At 32.9% G+C, this 22,237-nt stretch overlaps 1 protein-coding gene across 5 annotated transcripts in view; it reads left to right on the top strand.

Moving 5' to 3' along the window:
* Positions 1–22,237, top strand: part of LOC115241073 (hemicentin-1) — a 268,711-nt gene that overhangs the window by 104,703 nt on the left and 141,771 nt on the right. For 2 of the 5 annotated variants that reach the window (XM_029816623.1, XM_029816624.1), the window contains exon 2: positions 20,181–20,278. In XM_029816623.1, the coding sequence (XP_029672483.1) occupies positions 20,203–20,278 (76 nt within the window). In that variant the 5' untranslated portion in view covers positions 20,181–20,202. Of the gene's footprint in view, positions 1–14,288; positions 14,505–18,213; positions 18,430–19,298; positions 19,322–20,180; positions 20,279–22,237 lie in introns of those variants that run through there. The other 3 variants (XM_029816622.1, XM_029816621.1, XM_029816625.1) reach the window with 3 other exon arrangements.

The following is a 22,237-nucleotide window of genomic DNA, read 5'->3' as shown; positions in this document are numbered from 1 at the left end:
CGGAGATTATTTATCATTATCTTGTAATAGCTTTGTAAGTTCATATACTTTTTTACGGGAGGTAGATATATATTTACACGCTTAGAAAGTTGAATACATTTTTCAAAGAATTATTTTTGAAGAAGACACCAAAAGAAATCTCTTCATAATATATGATTCTATAAATAAAAGATGTTTTATATTGATAAAATTAATCGTTAAAATGCAAATACCTATATAGTATTTTTCCTGCTCAGTTATCTACATTCTATTTAGAATCTTACAGCTCCTAAAGTGAAAAGTCGATTATGCCAAATTAAAATTTTATAGCGACATTACACGTATCGATAGTATATTTATATTTACTAGATTAAAAGCTTTGTAATATTTTCAAAAAAAAAAAAATATTTTTTCTTTGCGACTTATTATTGAAATGAAGTATAAAGAATTTACTATGAGCAATATATTAATTTCCCAAATGTGAACAGATCCTAACACATTAGTTTTTAATGTATATCTCTATAATTTATAAAATTTATAAACATTCCTTATTTAGAAAAGAAATAAGAAATCAAAATCTTGTTTTTGGAGAATTAAAATAATCAGTCATTTCTTATTGTTCCCGAAGAAATCATGTAACATGCAATTTATATAAGTAGAAAGAAATATATCATATTTCACAGAAAAAACTTTTATTTTAAAAATTATATTTATTTATCGCGAATATTTCGCGGGATTAAAAAAATGTATTTTTGTTTAAAAACGCAAACCTTTGATATATTGGTTTTTCAAATTTTTTATTTTGTTAGTTGAAATATTCCCAGAATAACGTGATAATATTTATGCACGACTATTAGCAAGCGTATATTATATATTCTCTCATATAATGTATATGCGCATTAGATTTCATACGACAGAATGACTGAAAGGATTGTGCGAGGAGTAACATGAGATATGATGTGTACGAAGAGGATAGTCTACGCGCACAAAGAGTGCGCAAGCGAAAGAAAGCAAGGGGTGACAAGAGGTAAAAAAAAAAAGTAGAGAGCGAGATAAGAAGAATCTCTGCGAAAACGAGAATTATAAAGAGGCGACCGTGTAGAAGGTAGACGGAAGGAAGTGTGAAAAGTGTGCCGACTTTTATTACTCGTTCTTCGCATTCGTGTACGCCCGCGCGCGCGCGCGTGCACGCTCGTGTATTTTTTTCGCATATATCTTTTTCGCTAACACCGGGTATACGAATGAGCCGCTCTGCACACCTACCTACCCATCTCTTTATATCGTCGAAAATAAGGTGCACGTTCTATCAAGGCGCTGTCGCGACCATCGCACCGGCAGAGCAAACATGCCCCGCCTTTTTTTCGTCGTTCTCACGAATAAATAATTCGCCCGTGTATACGCGTCGCGTCAAATTAACTGTTTATTATCCCCTGGAGACGGCGATAAATTCTCTGAAGCGGCAGTTAGAGCTTTTCGAGGAATATTCGTGCGCTATTCTCACAATGAATCTAAGTATATTTGTGAAAGGACAACGTATTTATCACGTCTTTCCGTCGCGTTTTGTTCATTGAATTTCACGATATTTATATATTTTAAGCTCTCAACGATCCACACTTTTATGTATTTCTTTTTACATGCATTGTTTTATTACATAATCGCATTCATGTTTTATTATTCCTTCTATTATTAAATTGCATTCATTATTCCACCCATTATTTTATTATTTAATTACGTCTAATGTACAAAGTACATACATTACTATAAAAAGTACATTGGTTGATAAAAAAATATATTTTTATAATTAATTTTTTTTAGAAGGAAAAACAGACGAAGAAGCGATATTTTAGATAATAAATAACAAATGTATGTTTGTAGTTGAATGATAGTTGAGTGTGCATTAATATATATAAATTATGGTAAAAATTTATTTTTGAATAGCATTAAATATAATATCGTAGCAAAAAATAATTAATTTCTCAATTTTTATGGATTGTTTGAATCCTTTCAAGAAAAACGATACGTTCTTCAAACATAAAACGCATCTCCTTTTCTTTCACATGTTACATATGTGCAAAAACATCGTGCGATTTTTGCGATCTTTTCAGTAGCGAATAGTCGATCCTATCCGATGCAGTCGCACATTGCGCTTTAAAATTCACGCGTCAACGGTCGATATCGCGATGACATAGATATCTCGTCCAATAAGAGGAGGCTGCATACAAGAGATTCTACTACCCACCCGCACGGACATTGATCCATTTCCATGACGCATCTATGGTATACAATTTCAGCCTTATAACTGGATATCCGTTTCTCGATTATTCCGGCTGAAGGATACTTCGTGAATTGTATTTGACTGTATTCATCGACATCTTAATGAGATAACATGCTATTAACGAAGCAAATTAAACATGACATTCAAAATTATTATCACGAGAATTTCCTAATCAAGTTTCCGCATAAATTGGCGCATATTCCGAGATGTCTCGAACTATTAATATGTTGCAATATATAATGTTAAGAAAATCACAATGAAAGACATAGAGATATAAAATATTTACTTGGAATTTATATATATATATAAAATATTGATTATATATTGATATTATCTTTAATACATTTTTAAATAAAAAATCAATAAATTTAAATAAATTTTATATAAATTAAATGTAATTTTTCTATATATACACAAGGAAACTTTACTGATATAGCAAAATATATATATAAGGCGGACTTCACAAAACAATTATTTTTTGTTTTAATTTTTTATTAGTATATCATCTTGCTGAAATATGCAATTTACAGTTCAGCGTACTCATATTATATTAGCGCCCATTTTGGAATGTTGCCGCATTAAAGACTATTCGATATAATATCGCATGAAATTCTCCTTTACATTATGATGCTATATGTTCAACCTAATTTCGTTCTATTAATTAGCACTCCAGAACCGCGATTTTCACTCGAAAGCCAGGAAGCCGCGCGTGAACGCTTCGTGGCGTACAATTAACGGGGACTTCCCTGACGGTTGTTCTCGGAAAGAGAAACGCGCTGCTTTTGAAGTTGCTCTCGATAGCGATCGGTTTTTAAAGCTTCACCAGTTGTCGATACACGTGAAAGAATACTTGTAATTCAATCTTTTGAAATCTGCTCCGCGTCCGGATGGCAAGCAGCAGTAGTAAAAGCACAGATTTTTCCGACTGCGACACCTGCTGCGCTTCGTTGCTGCAAGGATTTGCAGGATTGCTTTGATAAATACCTTCCATATCCATCAAGCCGATTGTTCCGCTTATCAGCGTCCATCGCGCGTATTTTCAGTGTATATGAATGATCTGATAAATAAAACACTTACGGATATGCAAAGCACTTAGGTGACATATAGATCCATATAACTGGCTTTAATAGAATGAATCTATTACCAAATGTTTTTTTACTTTTGCTAATAATATAGCGATATAAATCGAATAGAAAGTTATTTTCATGAATTATTTTCTCGAGTTATTTTCTTGAGTTATTTTCTTAAATATAGAAATTAAAAATCTTACTTTTGTACTTATTTAAATTTTACTCTTTATGATTTACACTATTTTTGCGTAATTTTATCTTGATTTATTGACATATCTGTTTATAACATATCCGTTGTATTGATTATGATATAAACCGCAATATCTTTTTAAGATATAATGCAGTCTTTTATTTATGTAAACTTTAATTCTTTAGAGAGCCTTGTATCTTTATATACTTCATAAATCTTTTATTACCAATTTATTACCAATTTCATGCGCTTAATTCCTCTATTATGCAATCTGGCCTATCATTTAAATAATTGCAATAGATAAGATCTTGCCCTATAATATAGAACGCGTACAATTTGCATGTCGAGAAGTCAGGCACCTTTATAAACCCCCCGCATTATAATTCGCAACGTAATGCCTTGAAGCATCAGATGCACTTGATGTAAGTGGAATGCAACAGTGCGTATCACGCGGAGTACTCATTCCACGAATCATCATTCCATTCATCGGTGTTCGACTTGCGGAAGTTACGTCTGGAATTCGTACGTGGAAGCAGAGAATGCGCTTTAGTAAAGTTAGTTAAGGGTGGCATATATGACTTGTACTTGTTGTCGCCAGTACAGTATCGATATATGCGCGGAAATATTCTTTTATATAAAAATGCGATAATACAAACGTAAAGCAAATGGGCATGTAAATAAAGTAAATGAAACGGCATATCTACTTGCTCTATTTTTCTTTGATGTAACAGAGAGCTTTATACCCAAGGCTTGCAAAGAGGCAATATTAACACATTCCCAACGTTATACGCTATTGGTAATTTTATAAAGGGCATTTGCATTTTGCAGGAATTGTTATATACTGTACAATGTAAATTAAAAATAAATTAAACTTAAAATCTATCGTTATGACTATGTTTTTAACGGATGTGTTTGATGATATTACTACAGATAAAACTTTTCATATAACATACAAATTATATCATAATTATATCATAAATAACATAATCATATTTATATTTAAAAACTTTTTATTAAAAAAATGAGCAAATACAAGCATGTGAGATTAAAAGAAAAAAATTTCCTTTTATTACGGTGTATTAAAATAAATTCACAGATATTAAGGAAATTTCGTCAAAAGTTTCCATTGAAACTGCAACGAATTATCAAAGCACTCGAGCCGGAAATTACGTTTTTATGCGCGTTATCGACTGGATTATTACATAGCAGGCATACCGTATGTAGTGGCATGGCTCTCGTCTCTTTGGAGCGCTGGTATGGCGATTATGCTCATGCATATACGTGTAACATACCAAAAGGTATGGTATTCGGGTCATTTATGGAAATTTGATAGAAAATAAGTGCAAGTATCTTATCAGCTATTCATATTACTTTCGTGTTGCGAAATTATGTAGAGCTCGTGTCGCAAGAAATTCCAAACTATTGACCTCGATTTTCTAAGATAAAAAAGCGTTGTATATCAAGGTCAATATTTAAACAGCTTTTAATAAAACGCCCTCATTGATGATAATAATTAATTTTCAAAATATGCAATAGAAAAAAGGTGGAAATTAATTATTTTAAGAGAATTCATGAACCATATATATAATATACAATATATATTCAAATACTGACTTTTTTATTTTTTTATGTCAACTGATATAAAGAAATAAAAAATTCATATTTGTGTTTACGGCAAGTTGAAAAAATATTGTTTTGTGGTAGAGTTTAATAGTTTAATATACATAGAACACACATATCGTGAAGGAGGAATTACAGCTCGATTGGTTAGTAAATTTTGCTCGAAATTTTGGTTTACAATGATTAATTTGTCGTGTATAATAACCACATTTTCATACAAACGAGCGTTGAAGCCGAAACTTACGCGTCGCAAAATTCGTGAATTCTCACGATAATTGGTTGTACCGATTATCCTTCCGGTCTCGCATGTGTCCTGGGTTTCATTATATTATATCATGAGCGTAATAGTGCGCACTAAGCGCACGCGCATAACGACGCTATTTTAATGAAATTACCAAATTTGATCGGCCGTACACGTATTTATCTGCAAGTCGGTTACACAAATGCTAAAGCACGCGCGTTATCGAATACAGCGTTCGGTTAGGTTCGGTTAAAACGTCATACTCTCCCGCATGGCCATAATCAATGTGCATTGCGTTTTCGGATACGGATTATACTGAATATGTAACGAGCGTTTCGATGAAAAACCATTCCTCCATTGGGAGAGAGATTACCGAGATCCTGGCAAAAACGCGTAACATTTACCGCTGATTGTCAGATCAAACTATCGAACCGGCGTCGAAACGTGATAACGTCAACACAGTTTCAAGATTAGTTTAATCCTTTGATCATCATGTTAATTTGATCGGCATAACATTGCGCCTCTATCGCGTAAATATAGACACAGCTGTGCATCCCTAAACACTCAGTTTATTATCTTTATCCTTGGAAATTGCCGCAAAATTAGAGAAATATTATTTATATAAAATTGTATAAACTACACACACACACAGCTAATATACTCATATAATAGTTATTTAATAATTGCCTTCAAAAGTCAATTTTAAGAACGTCATCTATTTATACGAATCTTTTTATTTTATTCGTTTGTGCAACTAATAAGAGCATACTTTAAAATAATATATAATAACATATTAATTAAAAACATCGTCTAACAAATTTTACATGATAGAAACAAAAATTTTATTATTGTAAATGTATTTATTCAAATTTGTAATTAAACCTGATCGATTAACGAAATGTTTCGATTAAATAATGAGTTTAATTAGAAGTAAAGCGCCTCCTCCACAGGCATGGTAGAGAATGTTGTTTAGGCGATACTTTGTTCGCCAAACCATGCATTCTCGATGAGTCGTACTTTCCCGTTCGAGGGTTAACGAGTAAGGATATTCAGGATGCTCAGAGAGGTTTCCTCGCTCACGAATTCCGCCCTCGCATCCGCAACGACGTAAGCGTCGTTTTTTTAGTCTCATCGAAGTCCAAAGGGGACGAGAATTCCATTGCATGGAATTAATTAAATAAATGGTAGGCGTCGGCGTTCATTGGAACGGCGGAAGTGCGCAATCGACGCCAGGAAGGAAGATATAGAGAAGCGTGGGAGACCTTTTCAACTTTCCCTTGTTCTTACACTGCCATCTTGTCTCACTCCGATCTCCCGTTTGTAGTTCACCGAGTTCATTAGCTTCTAATAATATTATTAGCCGGCGGTATTATAAATATTACAGCGTATTGAAATGTTGAATTAAATTCCAGATATAATTCGACTATATTGATCATTTCATTTTGATAATCATATTAATTTAAGGAACTATATATAATAATTTTCAGATAAATCTCGATAAATTTCCGATTTCTTATTCAGTGCTGGAAGAAAATATTTCTCTGGCTTTAGCGTGTTCGAAACTTCTTTACCGCAATAATTAGGAGTTATGGCAAGGATGAACAAGAACTAAAAAATTCATGGAAATGAATACGAAGGGTTTTACCTAACTTTTAATGTGCTTCATGTCGACATACCGTCCATATTTCTCGGACAAAAATTAAATTCTGTGGCATAAATTTAAAAGTACTGAATTTTCAGATAGTTGGCACAGGGACAGTAATACGTTAAATATATTATAGTATGTATCCGCGCGTTTTGTTTTAATTGTAGATTGTCTGACGATAATATTAATTTTTTTCCTAAAATACTTCTTTACTTAACTTTGGTTTGAGATTGCCTTGATTTTGGATTCTAACACTAAAATTTAACGTCGCGGTATAATCGACGTTCTTGAAGGAATCATCGATTATTTACAATCGCCTCGACGAACAAGACGTTAAAGCGCTACGCGCTATTGGTCTTTAATTTTGCGATTATTCATTCCGCTGCGATCTGAATCAGAGATATTCTCTTTAGTTTCCAACTTTCCTTCAGTTTCCCCTATCTGCGTCCTTCGCCTGTTCCCTTTTCTGTATTTCTTCTTCGTGCCGCTCATTATCGTAATAGAGAATAATTTCTTAGAGCTCGGTTGTGACGGCTTACAAGACCGATTCGTCCGCGAGATTGAGGTCGTCTCGAATCGAATACAAAAGATAGAGAAAGAACAGAGAGTGGTAGCAAAGGGAGAGGGTATTCCGCGGAAATTGAGGAATAACGATCCCCTGGGATATAAGGGACGGGAAAAGTATTTCGTTACCTTCTCGGGTTTCTCACAATTTCTTCGTATTTTTAGATCGACATCTATTAGTCGCATTCTGCTGATGTAAAAACTCCTTTTGTTCGTTCGCACGTCAATAATACAATTTTAATCAATTGTCTTGTGTGCCTTGTACATTATGGATACTGTTCTTCCGATTATAATGAACTATGAGAACGAGAAAAAAAAAAAGACAAACAAAGATATATAACTCGATGATGTCATTAAATGTTATTTGTCTAGTTAAAATTAAAATCAATTTATGAAAAATATCGAGGAAATTTACTTCTCATATTGCATGTAGATGTCAATAAATTTTTTTGCAAAAAAGATCTTTTACACAAATTACGATTTTTGTTTACTTTTAAGATTAATATAAAACAAAACTGAAATCATATTCATTTTATTACTTTATTCATTACGATCTTAATACTTTGCAAGGATTATTTAGTAAAATAATTTGATAAATATTTCACGATATATCTTTCATGATAAATATTTTTTCTCTTTTTGAAATAATTTACCAACGAATCATAGCTATTTGCCGAGAATAATTAGTTGTACGTACCGTCACCATAGCCGAAGAAACATCCTCTGGCTCGCGCACGTTCGGGAAACTTTCCGCACCGCGTTATTGAATCCCTTGATGAGCACGATTAAGAGACTTTTCCAAGCTTAACTTTGAACCGCAAGGTAGTCAAAGAGGCGTTCCGATCTGCCTACAACAAGCTTTGTCTCCTTTCTCTCTTTTTTTCTCGTTTTCTCTCTCTTTTTCTTCCCATTTTACCACTCTGACGACTTTCTCGCTTTCACATTGAAATCCTATCTGTTTCTATGCAACATGCCCTTTATAAAATTAGTATAATTTGCTACAATTCTAACTGGAATTAAAGTTAGGGATAAGATTATTTCTGTTCTCCCTATCTCATCCCTCGGGCGTCGCGCAACGCTTCGTCTTTTCTCTCTTAAAGCTGAGATGTAATAAAATGTAAAGTCAGGTACAATAATGAAGGAAAAATATTTTTTTTCAACTCCAATTTTCAAAAAGTAATATATCAATATACAATCTAAATGTCATAATGTCATAAATATCATAAATATCATTTGTTTCTCGTGATTTTATTTTACAAAATTTAATTAGGATCGATGATTAGAAAAGTGTATCAATAAACTCTGTTAAATTTTTAGTTTTTCTATTTTAATTTAGCGATATGACAAGTAGACGGCATATAAAATTTAACACAATTCTTTTTTCTGATGAGAATAAAAGTAAAAAAGAGAAATCTTGTATAAGATATAAGAGACTTGGAGACTTTCAAGTTTTACTGCAGATACATATTTACACGTATTTCTTATAGAATAAAGTTAACAATTTCTGTTTTAATCGTTTTTATGCATTGATAACATCATCATTATATCTTTTTGTGCATTGATAATTTTGCCTGCATCTCATTTTCTTGCTTCTAATTTATTTTATTCCGATATTTCATTGTGTCATTATCGTTACAGCACAAATACGCGAAGGTAGTAGAAATAAGTCAAGTCGTAAGTTATTTGCATACTTTTCTCGTTACGTTTTGTTGAAAACATATAACTTGCTATTTGACTTGCTTCCATATTGGCTTCGCGTAAACTCGTCGTTTCGCCGCGAATACACGAAGCCAGTAGAAAGACGAATCAAGTAACAAACTACTTGTTCAGCTTCTCTGTTGCCTTTGAACTTTGTCTGAAGCCAACACGAATTGCGATAGATTCGCCGTCTTCCACAACGTACGAGAATCTCCAATTACGCCGAGTGGCTCGTGCTCTATCGAAAGATCCTGCATCCGCGATGGATTAATGCGCGTTATTATCGCTAGACATTTGTCTCTAACATACGACAAGTAAATGTCTGCCGCGGGACTTGCTGGTGCTGCGCGAGGTTATCTCGGAGCTCTTTTCATTTCCACCACCGGGTCGAGAGAAGGTAGCAACGAAATAATGACGCCGTTCCTCGACACAGCCTCGGAGCTCGTTTTTCTCTTAACGAGAAACGCGCCTTCGTTACCCGCTTGGGATGAAACGCCAACAAACGGATCTTGCTTTCCATTTCGGTAATCTTTTAGTTCTTTCGCAAAGAGAATCTTTATCGTCCGAGTATTCTTTGTAATTTGATGCGACTGCTCAAACGGTGATCTCTTATTCACACAAAGCCATAATTCTTTAAAATTTCTTCGTAAAATTGTATGTCTGATCCCCGAGAGCCATGCCATATCGTCATTTTCATGGAATTAAAAACATATAAAAACTTTTAAAAAATGTACTTGCTTACTTTATAAATACTTATCATGTTACGAAAAAATAGATAACAGAAAAAAAATTATATATATACAGTTGCTACCGTTTTTGTGCATATATATAATAATACATAAAGTTCTTAAAATGTATCGTTCTAGTTTTATAGTAAATACCCGAACATTTAAAGTAATATGAAAAAAAAAAAACTTAAGAATATCAAATCGAGTAGAATCGTAAATAGAGGCATAACAATTAACAATAACGATTAGTATTCGTTGGGTTAGAAGTAGAAAAGCAAGGCAGTTGTGGCTCGTTCTCTTGTTTTTGCCGGAAGAGTTTACTTGCCAAAGCAGCTCTCGGAAACTGATTAAAAGCCCTTTGAAAAGTTTCTTGATTAAAAAGTCCTCAAATACGGGACACGAGTTATTGAACACGAAAGTTTCTATGCAAAAATGAATAATTTTTAGTTTCTTGAGATTTAGATTCGTATTTTGATGTCTACCATAAACATTTAAATGATTTATTATTCAGAGTGCATTTTTTTTTAATTTTGACTTTTTCTATTAATTCATTACTTTCTAATAATCATAAAATATTTTTTATCGCTTCGGCATAATACAATTTTTGCTTATAGCTATTTATCTTTACTTATATTAAATGCACAAATTTGATTTGCATTTATTGGATTCTGTTCAAAATAAAAAATTTATTAAATATTATTTTGCTTTTTAAAAATTATAAGTAAAACATTTGTTAATCCGAAAATTATTAAAGCTAGTTTTCTGGAACTTAAATAAGCTCTGTTTTGTTTTACAACGTATAAATATTGCTTAAATATAGTTTTGAGAAGAAAGAGAGAGAGAAAGAGATAGAAAGAAATAAAGAAAACGAGAATAACTATTCAAATTCTGAAACTGTAGCAAGTGAAAGGTTTTAAACTACTTTGGTGGAACAAAAGCGTATAATTGATGCAAACTCTCCCAGGCGGAGAAGTTTGTTGCAAGGGTAAAAGCGGATGGCCGAATCTGTCTGATCTACAGAACTGTTGAAAATGGAACAAACGGTGCGTGTGCCAAGTTTCCTTTTATACGTCGAAATAAAATTAAAGAGCAATCTCGTCCGTGATTCTCGTGATTCTCGAAACAACATTAAGTCAACCATTGACGCGAGTATACGGTCTAGTGACTTAATCTTTGGGCGTGATTTTAGGAAATCTGCCTAGGCAACGGTGAAACGCGTCAGCAGAAACCGACCCTGCGTCGCTTGTCTGACTCTCGGTTTAAGAGAGGAAAGGATCAAAGAGATCTCTCCTAACGAGAATTTGCTGCTTCCATTAGCGCAACAGCCAATCAAGAGAGGCTTGGGAGTAAACATTTGCCGGATAAAAACGGAATACCATTAGTGTGTCGAGTGCTTTACAGTGCGCAGCGATTCGAAAACACTTTGCGATTTATAACATCGTCGCCATCTTTGAATATTTAATTGGACACAATAATTCAAAAAAATTTACCTTTACAAACGAAAATACCACCAGTGACTCCGGTCGCATCCTGGGAGAAGAAGTTTCGATCCCCGAGAACTTTCGAAACGGAACGAGGTTCAAACTAAGTACATAAAGCACGAGCTCGATAAATAAGTAGCACGGCCAGAATTCTCTAACTCGGACAATAAATTCCGCACTGTTACAAATACCTCTCTCGCGCTTCACGCTTGCTCGGAGTTCACTTTCGACTTGTCTCTTAATTAATTAAAAGTTACAGTAGGTATTTCGCGACTATTCACAATTCATACCAGAGCGCCTCTCCTACAACGATTATTAGAAATATTTCAACACTTGTTGACATATTCTGAAATAATTGCACATCGTATTGAAAATTATACGGTTTAAAGATTTCAATTTTATTCTAGCGTAGTATGTTCGTTTTAATAATGATATATATGCGTTGCACGCATAATCTAAATCTATATCTGTAAATTTCAGCTTGGTGTATAAATAAAATTACTCAAGTTTACAGCGATATCTCGTATGTTGTTCTTGGATTAAGATAGAACGTCAAGAATATCTCTTGGCGGTACACGACCGTCAATCGGATCACGACAATTCAACAAGCGCCAGCAAGATTAAATGCGACGAAGCAATGGTCGTGTCCGTTCGCAACAAGAATCAGACGCAAATCGCGAATTATCGTTGAAGCTCGTATCCACGCGTCAACAAACGGGCGTTAGTTACATCCGTTCGCTAATATTGACGTAGCATTAATACTGCAAACCGTGATCTATTATTCCATTAAACAAGATTTTACTCGAGGGAACGTTTAGGAACGAGCACAATAATTTCTGGCTTATTCGATCACGAGGCATTGTTGCCGTGCAAAAGCCTCACGAACTTCTCCGTGCTCTACGTCCTGTGAATACGTATCGGCGCTACTGATTGACTCTCGGGAAACTTTTTCCGAAGTCCGAGTTTAAATTGAAAGCGAGCTCTAGCACGAATAAAATTATTTGTCGCGCGACAAGAATTTTCCGAGCGCGCGGACGCCAAGACAATTCTGGAAGTAAGCATATTAATGATTCGGATCTGACGTAAATCAAATTCTAAAAGTAAGCATATTAATGATTCGGATCCGAGCGATCTCGGTGACGAGAATGTCAGCAGATGGACTGATTAACCAGCCCAGATTGGAAGCGTCGAAAGTTTCGGCGCGCATCGCTTACAGTACAGGAATAGCAACGTTAGCACGATTCAACCTTCGTGTTCGTTGGGAAATTTAATCGCTTAGAATAAAAATTTATTCGTTTATCGTGTCGAGCGAAGTCGATCAGTAAATTGGATAGCAGGATATTTTAAACTTTTATTCGCGGAGAGCGTAAAGCAAATTTCCGCGCACCAAATGAAACTTGTCCGGCATTTGCATTGCATGCAATACGATTACTCGGATAAATAGCTTATTCATTACAATTACAGCTTTAAATGAGAACGCGTATCAAATAAAACAACATTCCAATATGTGTCAAGTTCTTTCAGCAAGAGAAAATTGCAAAATCTAAAAAGCTAGAAGAGAGTCACGAAGGTCGAATAGTAGATATAATAAAATCAATTGTTATCCTCTTATTTAATGATTTCGTTAAATTAACGTTATATCATTATGATATAAAACATTTTGTCACATTTGACTCAATTAAAAATATTATAGTAACATTATAGTGATTAATATTCAAATTAAATCTTTAGTATGAAATGTACAATGTGTATATGTGACACACATTTATTTAAATATCTCACAATGAGTAAATATACATTTTTACATAATTAATGAATTTTTAATGATTGTAGTTTCCAAGTTTATTAATATTTATGTTAGTGATAATATATAAGTTTGTAAAAATTAATTTATATATGCAATTATTGTTGCAATTATTATCTAAATACTCAATAATATGTTTACCAATTTTACATATTTTTGCTCTCTGAAATATATGCTAAAATAATTTACATGCCTATTATATAAACGAATAGCTCTAAAATGTGTAAATATTTTAAAAATTAAAAAGTATTACAATGGAATATCACACACATACATTGTAAGTCATATAAATAACATAATCAAGTAAAATATAGTATCAAATAAATATCTGTAGCTGCAATGATTCAGTCAGCAGTTCTATCATTATATACCGTTTTTTTTTCTGTTATGGATCTACGAGGCAAATAAAAAAGATTTTCAATTAACGTTATCAGTAATATTTGTTTATTTAATCTGAAGGATTTAATATAAATAATAATTGCTATCGAAGCAACATGCAATGCTGATTGTTCTCAAATCAAAATCTGGGAGAATTTATGTATTTTAAGTTGTTCATAAAACTGGCGTAAACAGTTCGATATTTTTAAAAATAACATGGCAAAATTGTATGCGAGGAAATATTAGATAAACTCTGATTATTTCACAATCAAATTGAAAATAGTATGTGAAAAAAAAGAATAATATCATTTTTAAGGATTCTATAATATTATCTACATGTCTATGTGAAATTTGATATATTGCATTATATAAAAAATATATTTACATTATGAAAGATGTAAATATTTTCTATTTATTTCTTACTATCACTGATCGCATTAATAGCAAATATTACAAACAACTTATACGTTGATTTTGCGTTAATTATATCTCGTTTAGATAACATGTGCAAGCAGAGAAAAACATATGAGCAACTGACATAATGCAAATAATTCTTGCACAACAATTCTCTGATACAATTTATCGCGATAATCTTATTGGGGTTATCTTCTATTTCGCGTTTCCACATGACACTGCGAACGAAACTTTAATGCTCCAATTAACACGACTAGAATCAAGCAGAATAACAGTTGGAAGATACGAACGCGTTTTCACAGATTTCGCGTACCGTTTAATCAGCACGAGCAGACTGTATAATTGTGCGTTACGCAATTCTCGGACAGACAAGAGTGTTAAATTGATACAAATTTCTCTCCTCGTTTATCACGAAATGTAAGGCGTTAATTCTTGAAGAAACGGTGACTTACGCAATCTCGACTCGCTAATGTCGTCCAAATACGCTGCCATCCATTAATCTCACCTTCCCCATTTTTGAACTTTGATAAAGAATCATTTGAGAGTGGAAAGTTTTGTGAAAAAGTGTATAATTTTATAAGATATTTAATCACACACATATCCATATTATACGAGTTTGAAAAAGAATTTTACAACGGTGTAGGTAACATTGCGTTTCGTTGCTTCGGTATTGTTAATAGTAACTTGTGTGTAAAATGTCATTATATAAAATCTTTTTGAAATATTGTTAAAAAATCGAATATTGTGAAATTATAGAAAAAAGAAGATTTTGTTATCTTATGTCTCTGAACATTAATTCTCTCACATCACAAGTCTTTAATTTTCAGTCACAACTGAAAAGCATCGATCATGTTTGAAAGTTTCAACGTTGAAACGAACAGTCTTATTTGTGAATCTTTCCAATGTTTACATTACATTGTAAATCGTGGGCAGTAAGACGTGTGAAATTTATCGATCCTGAATAATTTTAAATCATTGCGTAATGTCGTTGTCGAAAGTTCCATCGCGAGAATCGAAGTGCTGACGACATACTTTGACGTTACGAACAACGCGAAATTAGCGGCGGCGCGTCAGCGATTCTCCGTTTCATAGTTTTCCAACGGTGATACGTCTCTCATTTTCACCACCTTCCATGACGTGAATTTATCGCTCGTGTAACGTTGAGCTTTTCGCTGGTCCGGACGGCACCCTACGTCGCACCAAAATTGTTTTGCGCTTCGAAAAACGTGCGGTATCGCGCTCATCTGATGCATCGCACCAAACAACGCTGCTGCATCGTTTGTGCTGGAACAAATACCACGTGATGCACGTATGCATTTCGTTCACAACACGATTTCAATGAATTAAATAAAATATACATATATCCTGCGTACGCGCGAATGTCGAAATTTGTTTGTGTATCTCGGATTACCATTATAACTTTAGTTTAATCTTTAATTTACATCTCTTATATTATTTGATTAAATTTTTTTATTTATAATAAATCTCAATATGATTTATTATTCGATATCTATTGATATTGTTCTCTTCAAAATTTAATATTTTATGCAGCAATTATTTAGTATTAATTGGTAGACACTTTAGTTAGATTGATGCTTATAAAAAATAATTATATTCAGTTTTTTTTTTTATATTATACATTTTAGGACTATTCACAATTCATACCAGAGCGCCTCTCCTACAACGATTATTAGAAATATTTCAACACTTGTTGACATATTCTGAAATAATTGCACATCGTATTGAAAATTATACGGTTTAAAGATTTCAATTTTATTCTAGCGTAGTATGTTCGTTTTAATAATGATATATATGCGTTGCACGCATAATCTAAATCTATATCTGTAAATTTCAGCTTGGTGTATAAATAAAATTACTCAAGTTTACAGCGATATCTCGTATGTTGTTCTTGGATTAAGATAGAACGTCAAGAATATCTCTTGGCGGTACACGACCGTCAATCGGATCACGACAATTCAACAAGCGCCAGCAAGATTAAATGCGACGAAGCAATGGTCGTGTCCGTTCGCAACAAGAATCAGACGCAAATCGCGAATTATCGTTGAAGCTCGTATCCACGCGTCAACAAACGGGCGTTAGTTACATCCGTTCGCTAATATTGACGTAGCATTAATACTGCAAACCGTGATCTATTATTCCATTAAACAAGATTTTACTCGAGGGAACGTTTAGGAACGAGCACAATAATTTCTGGCTTATTCGATCACGAGGCATTGTTGCCGTGCAAAAGCCTCACGAACTTCTCCGTGCTCTACGTCCTGTGAATACGTATCGGCGCTACTGATTGACTCTCGGGAAACTTTTTCCGAAGTCCGAGTTTAAATTGAAAGCGAGCTCTAGCACGAATAAAATTATTTGTCGCGCGACAAGAATTTTCCGAGCGCGCGGACGCCAAGACAATTCTGGAAGTAAGCATATTAATGATTCGGATCCGAGCGATCTCGGTGACGAGAATGTCAGCAGATGGACTGATTAACCAGCCCAGATTGGAAGCGTCGAAAGTTTCGGCGCGCATCGCTTACAGTACAGGAATAGCAACGTTAGCACGATTCAACCTTCGTGTTCGTTGGGAAATTTAATCGCTTAGAATAAAAATTTATTCGTTTATCGTGTCGAGCGAAGTCGATCAGTAAATTGGATAGCAGGATATTTTAAACTTTTATTCGCGGAGAGCGTAAAGCAAATTTCCGCGCACCAAATGAAACTTGTCCGGCATTTGCATTGCATGCAATACGATTACTCGGATAAATAGCTTATTCATTACAATTACAGCTTTAAATGAGAACGCGTATCAAATAAAACAACATTCCAATATGTGTCAAGTTCTTTCAGCAAGAGAAAATTGCAAAATCTAAAAAGCTAGAAGAGAGTCACGAAGGTCGAATAGTAGATATAATAAAATCAATTGTTATCCTCTTATTTAATGATTTCGTTAAATTAACGTTATATCATTATGATATAAAACATTTTGTCACATTTGACTCAATTAAAAATATTATAGTAACATTATAGTGATTAATATTCAAATTAAATCTTTAGTATGAAATGTACAATGTGTATATGTGACACACATTTATTTAAATATCTCACAATGAGTAAATATACATTTTTACATAATTAATGAATTTTTAATGATTGTAGTTTCCAAGTTTATTAATATTTATGTTAGTGATAATATATAAGTTTGTAAAAATTAATTTATATATGCAATTATTGTTGCAATTATTATCTAAATACTCAATAATATGTTTACCAATTTTACATATTTTTGCTCTCTGAAATATATGCTAAAATAATTTACATGCCTATTATATAAACGAATAGCTCTAAAATGTGTAAATATTTTAAAAATTAAAAAGTATTACAATGGAATATCACACACATACATTGTAAGTCATATAAATAACATAATCAAGTAAAATATAGTATCAAATAAATATCTGTAGCTGCAATGATTCAGTCAGCAGTTCTATCATTATATACGGTTTTTTTTTCTGTTATGGATCTACGAGGCAAATAAAAAAGATTTTCAATTAACGTTATCAGTAATATTTGTTTATTTAATCTGAAGGATTTAATATAAATAATAATTGCTATCGAAGCAACATGCAATGCTGATTGTTCTCAAATCAAAATCTGGGAGAATTTATGTATTTTAAGTTGTTCATAAAACTGGCGTAAACAGTTCGATATTTTTAAAAATAACATGGCAAAATTGTATGCGAGGAAATATTAGATAAACTCTGATTATTTCACAATCAAATTGAAAATAGTATGTGAAAAAAAAGAATAATATCATTTTTAAGGATTCTATAATATTATCTACATGTCTATGTGAAATTTGATATATTGCATTATATAAAAAATATATTTACATTATGAAAGATGTAAATATTTTCTATTTATTTCTTACTATCACTGATCGCATTAATAGCAAATATTACAAACAACTTATACGTTGATTTTGCGTTAATTATATCTCGTTTAGATAACATGTGCAAGCAGAGAAAAACATATGAGCAACTGACATAATGCAAATAATTCTTGCACAACAATTCTCTGATACAATTTATCGCGATAATCTTATTGGGGTTATCTTCTATTTCGCGTTTCCACATGACACTGCGAACGAAACTTTAATGCTCCAATTAACACGACTAGAATCAAGCAGAATAACAGTTGGAAGATACGAACGCGTTTTCACAGATTTCGCGTACCGTTTAATCAGCACGAGCAGACTGTATAATTGTGCGTTACGCAATTCTCGGACAGACAAGAGTGTTAAATTGATACAAATTTCTCTCCTCGTTTATCACGAAATGTAAGGCGTTAATTCTTGAAGAAACGGTGACTTACGCAATCTCGACTCGCTAATGTCGTCCAAATACGCTGCCATCCATTAATCTCACCTTCCCCATTTTTGAACTTTGATAAAGAATCATTTGAGAGTGGAAAGTTTTGTGAAAAAGTGTATAATTTTATAAGATATTTAATCACACACATATCCATATTATACGAGTTTGAAAAAGAATTTTACAACGGTGTAGGTAACATTGCGTTTCGTTGCTTCGGTATTGTTAATAGTAACTTGTGTGTAAAATGTCATTATATAAAATCTTTTTGAAATATTGTTAAAAAATCGAATATTGTGAAATTATAGAAAAAAGAAGATTTTGTTATCTTATGTCTCTGAACATTAATTCTCTCACATCACAAGTCTTTAATTTTCAGTCACAACTGAAAAGCATCGATCATGTTTGAAAGTTTCAACGTTGAAACGAACAGTCTTATTTGTGAATCTTTCCAATGTTTACATTACATTGTAAATCGTGGGCAGTAAGACGTGTGAAATTTATCGATCCTGAATAATTTTAAATCATTGCGTAATGTCGTTGTCGAAAGTTCCATCGCGAGAATCGAAGTGCTGACGACATACTTTGACGTTACGAACAACGCGAAATTAGCGGCGGCGCGTCAGCGATTCTCCGTTTCATAGTTTTCCAACGGTGATACGTCTCTCATTTTCACCACCTTCCATGACGTGAATTTATCGCTCGTGTAACGTTGAGCTTTTCGCTGGTCCGGACGGCACCCTACGTCGCACCAAAATTGTTTTGCGCTTCGAAAAACGTGCGGTATCGCGCTCATCTGATGCATCGCACCAAACAACGCTGCTGCATCGTTTGTGCTGGAACAAATACCACGTGATGCACGTATGCATTTCGTTCACAACACGATTTCAATGAATTAAATAAAATATACATATATCCTGCGTACGCGCGAATGTCGAAATTTGTTTGTGTATCTCGGATTACCATTATAACTTTAGTTTAATCTTTAATTTACATCTCTTATATTATTTGATTAAATTTTTTTATTTATAATAAATCTCAATATGATTTATTATTCGATATCTATTGATATTGTTCTCTTCAAAATTTAATATTTTATGCAGCAATTATTTAGTATTAATTGGTAGACACTTTAGTTAGATTGATGCTTATAAAAAATAATTATATTCAGTTTTTTTTTTATATTATACATTTTAGGTTTTCTCGATAAATACTCTATTTAACAATAGTACACTCAAAAATTAACACTTTACATATTTAAATACAATAAGTAAAAAGATCAATATCAATAAGCTTGATATTGATATTTTATCACATCTCTGCGATTAAAATTGGAAAAATAATATGATCAAAGAACTGTTCGCGTCATAAAATACATATAAAATATAAATGTCATGATAAAAATTTGTCAAATTCAACGAACATGCGAATGTCTCGCAAGCTCACCAGGCAAAATTTAACTGCAGATTAGATTGCGCGTACGTTTTTATATGCACATAGAGAAGAACGAAAATCTTGTTTTCTCCACCCTGTTCCTCTCGCGATGCTCACATTTGCCGGCCGAGTTTTCGGTATATGATAAACGAAGTTTTCTACGCGCGAATGAAGTTCTACTACTGGATACATCGTAAACGCATTGACATAGTAAAAGCAAGCATGTATAGTGTATAGTGCGTCGTAAGTCGGATGCTGTGACATAAACCGAATGTTTCTTTTCCAGGAGGACTTGGAACCTCGCGAAGATGCGGGACCGGCTCTCGTGGTACATGGTCTTCCTGATCCTGCCGACAATCCTTTTGGCCAGGTCGCTCGATAAGGGTGAGTAAAGAATAACAACCTATTTTTTCTTGTTGGAATAAGAATATATTCGCTATTTTGTAGCATGTTTTTTTTATGTCAAATTTATGCAAATAAGAATAACTAGATTATCACATAAATACCAATTTTGTGACCTTTATTTATATATTTATATATTATATATTTATATTGTTTGCAAAAAAAAAACAAAAGTCATTGCCATTTATGCAATTTAAGACATTTAATATTTTTCATTGTTTGAAATATGTACAAAGATAATAATCATGCAGAATATTTTTTATATCGTTAAAATGCCAATGAAATTTGAAAAAAGAACACTGAATAAATAATTTTTCGTACCGAGTTGAATAAAATTGCAAGTTAAGTTTTATCGTCATCATAGTTAATTTCCGCCATCGTGTAAAAAAAGATGAAAAATACTAAATAATAATTAATGCATACATTAGATTAAATAAGATTATTTCGGGAGATATATCTCGTCTCGTGAGCGGCATAATAATGCACGGAAACACGGAGTTTGTATCGTTAAAAAATGCGAAAGGATGCCCCTTTCTGTGTATTGAACTATGAAGCATTATAACCGCTCCACCGCGGTTCACAAAGAAAGTCTTTCAAATATTGTGAAATTATTAAAATGCCGCTTATATATCAAATAAAGTATAAATATAAAGCTTTCATCTTCAATTGGCATAGAAGTCTGCGAAGTATGTTTTCTTGATAACTATGAGAGAGACTTTAATAATAATGCCCTATAGATTACGGCGTAATTGTACTAATTTGCAATGAATAATGTTTTAAGATATGCACGCATTTATATATTAATAAAATATATAATCATTTAAAATTGAAAAAATGTTAGTTAAAAAAAAAATATCTCTCGCAGTGCTCTTAGCGTAAAAGCTCGGGGTTAATCGCAGGTGAAACTTGAATGAAGCGCTCGAAAAGTTAACGCTCGAATTTACATTTCGCGGTACAGGTCGCATTAAGGTGCATTACGTTCATGAAGTATTAATCCCATCTAAAGAGGGCGATCTTGCGAGCGTTTTCCTCATATATAATCACTTTTGTAGTAATTATCGAGGTAGAATACACATTATGTGTGTGGTTTTATTGCGTCCTTATGCATTGCTGCCGAAGATTGAAAATATTTACTCGTTTCTTTGATATTAATTGCATATAATTGCTCTGATCTAATTCGTATTATCGATATTATAACAAATGCATGTATGGTTATAATTAAAATAAACTTATATTTAGATTGCTAAAAACGAAAGTCGAAGAAGGAAAGATAATAGTCTGATAAATAATTTTTTAAATCAATTTTTTAATAAAAGTGAGATTAATCAATACTCACAGATTCAGAGATTTAGAAAATTTTATTAATCATAATTTAGCATTAAAGAAATATATAGCGGCAAAATGCGCGCTGTAAATATATATATTTTCTTACAAAAATGCTTACTTACTGTAGAAAGTATATACGCCAACTCGTACTAGATAAGCAGCATTAAGTAAATAATGCTTTGCTCGTGATAAATGCGATGACATCTAGAGAAGGTCAGTAGAAAATTAGGATGCGCGCGCGTAAAGATATGCCAGCATGCATGCTTTGTAACGCCCGGAAAACAGTGGCAGACGGACGGCAAAATAGAAAACTCGCAACTAGAAATATTATTCCTTTTCGTTTATACTTTTGCAGAGAAATAGCTCACATGTAGATGAATATATTTTTTTTCTGTGACAAATCCTTTTTAACACACCAAATCATTTCGCTGGTTTCTTTGTGCATACGAAACATTAGATTTTTAAGTAAAGCAAAAAACCAGAGAAATACAAGAGAGAAAACATTTTTCTGCTATCAAGAAAAACATTATAGCAAAAATAAATTAAGCGCTAGCGCTTGTTTGCAGATAGATATATCAATGAAAGATATATATATCAATCTAGTTAGTTTTTAAA

Source organism: Formica exsecta, unplaced genomic scaffold, assembly GCF_003651465.1.
Source record: "Formica exsecta isolate Colony F162 unplaced genomic scaffold, ASM365146v1 scaffold465, whole genome shotgun sequence".
Classification (NCBI taxonomy): Eukaryota; Metazoa; Arthropoda; class Insecta; order Hymenoptera; family Formicidae; genus Formica; species Formica exsecta.
The sequence above is the reverse complement of the archived record's forward strand: the minus strand, read 5'-3'. Positions and strand labels throughout refer to the sequence as shown.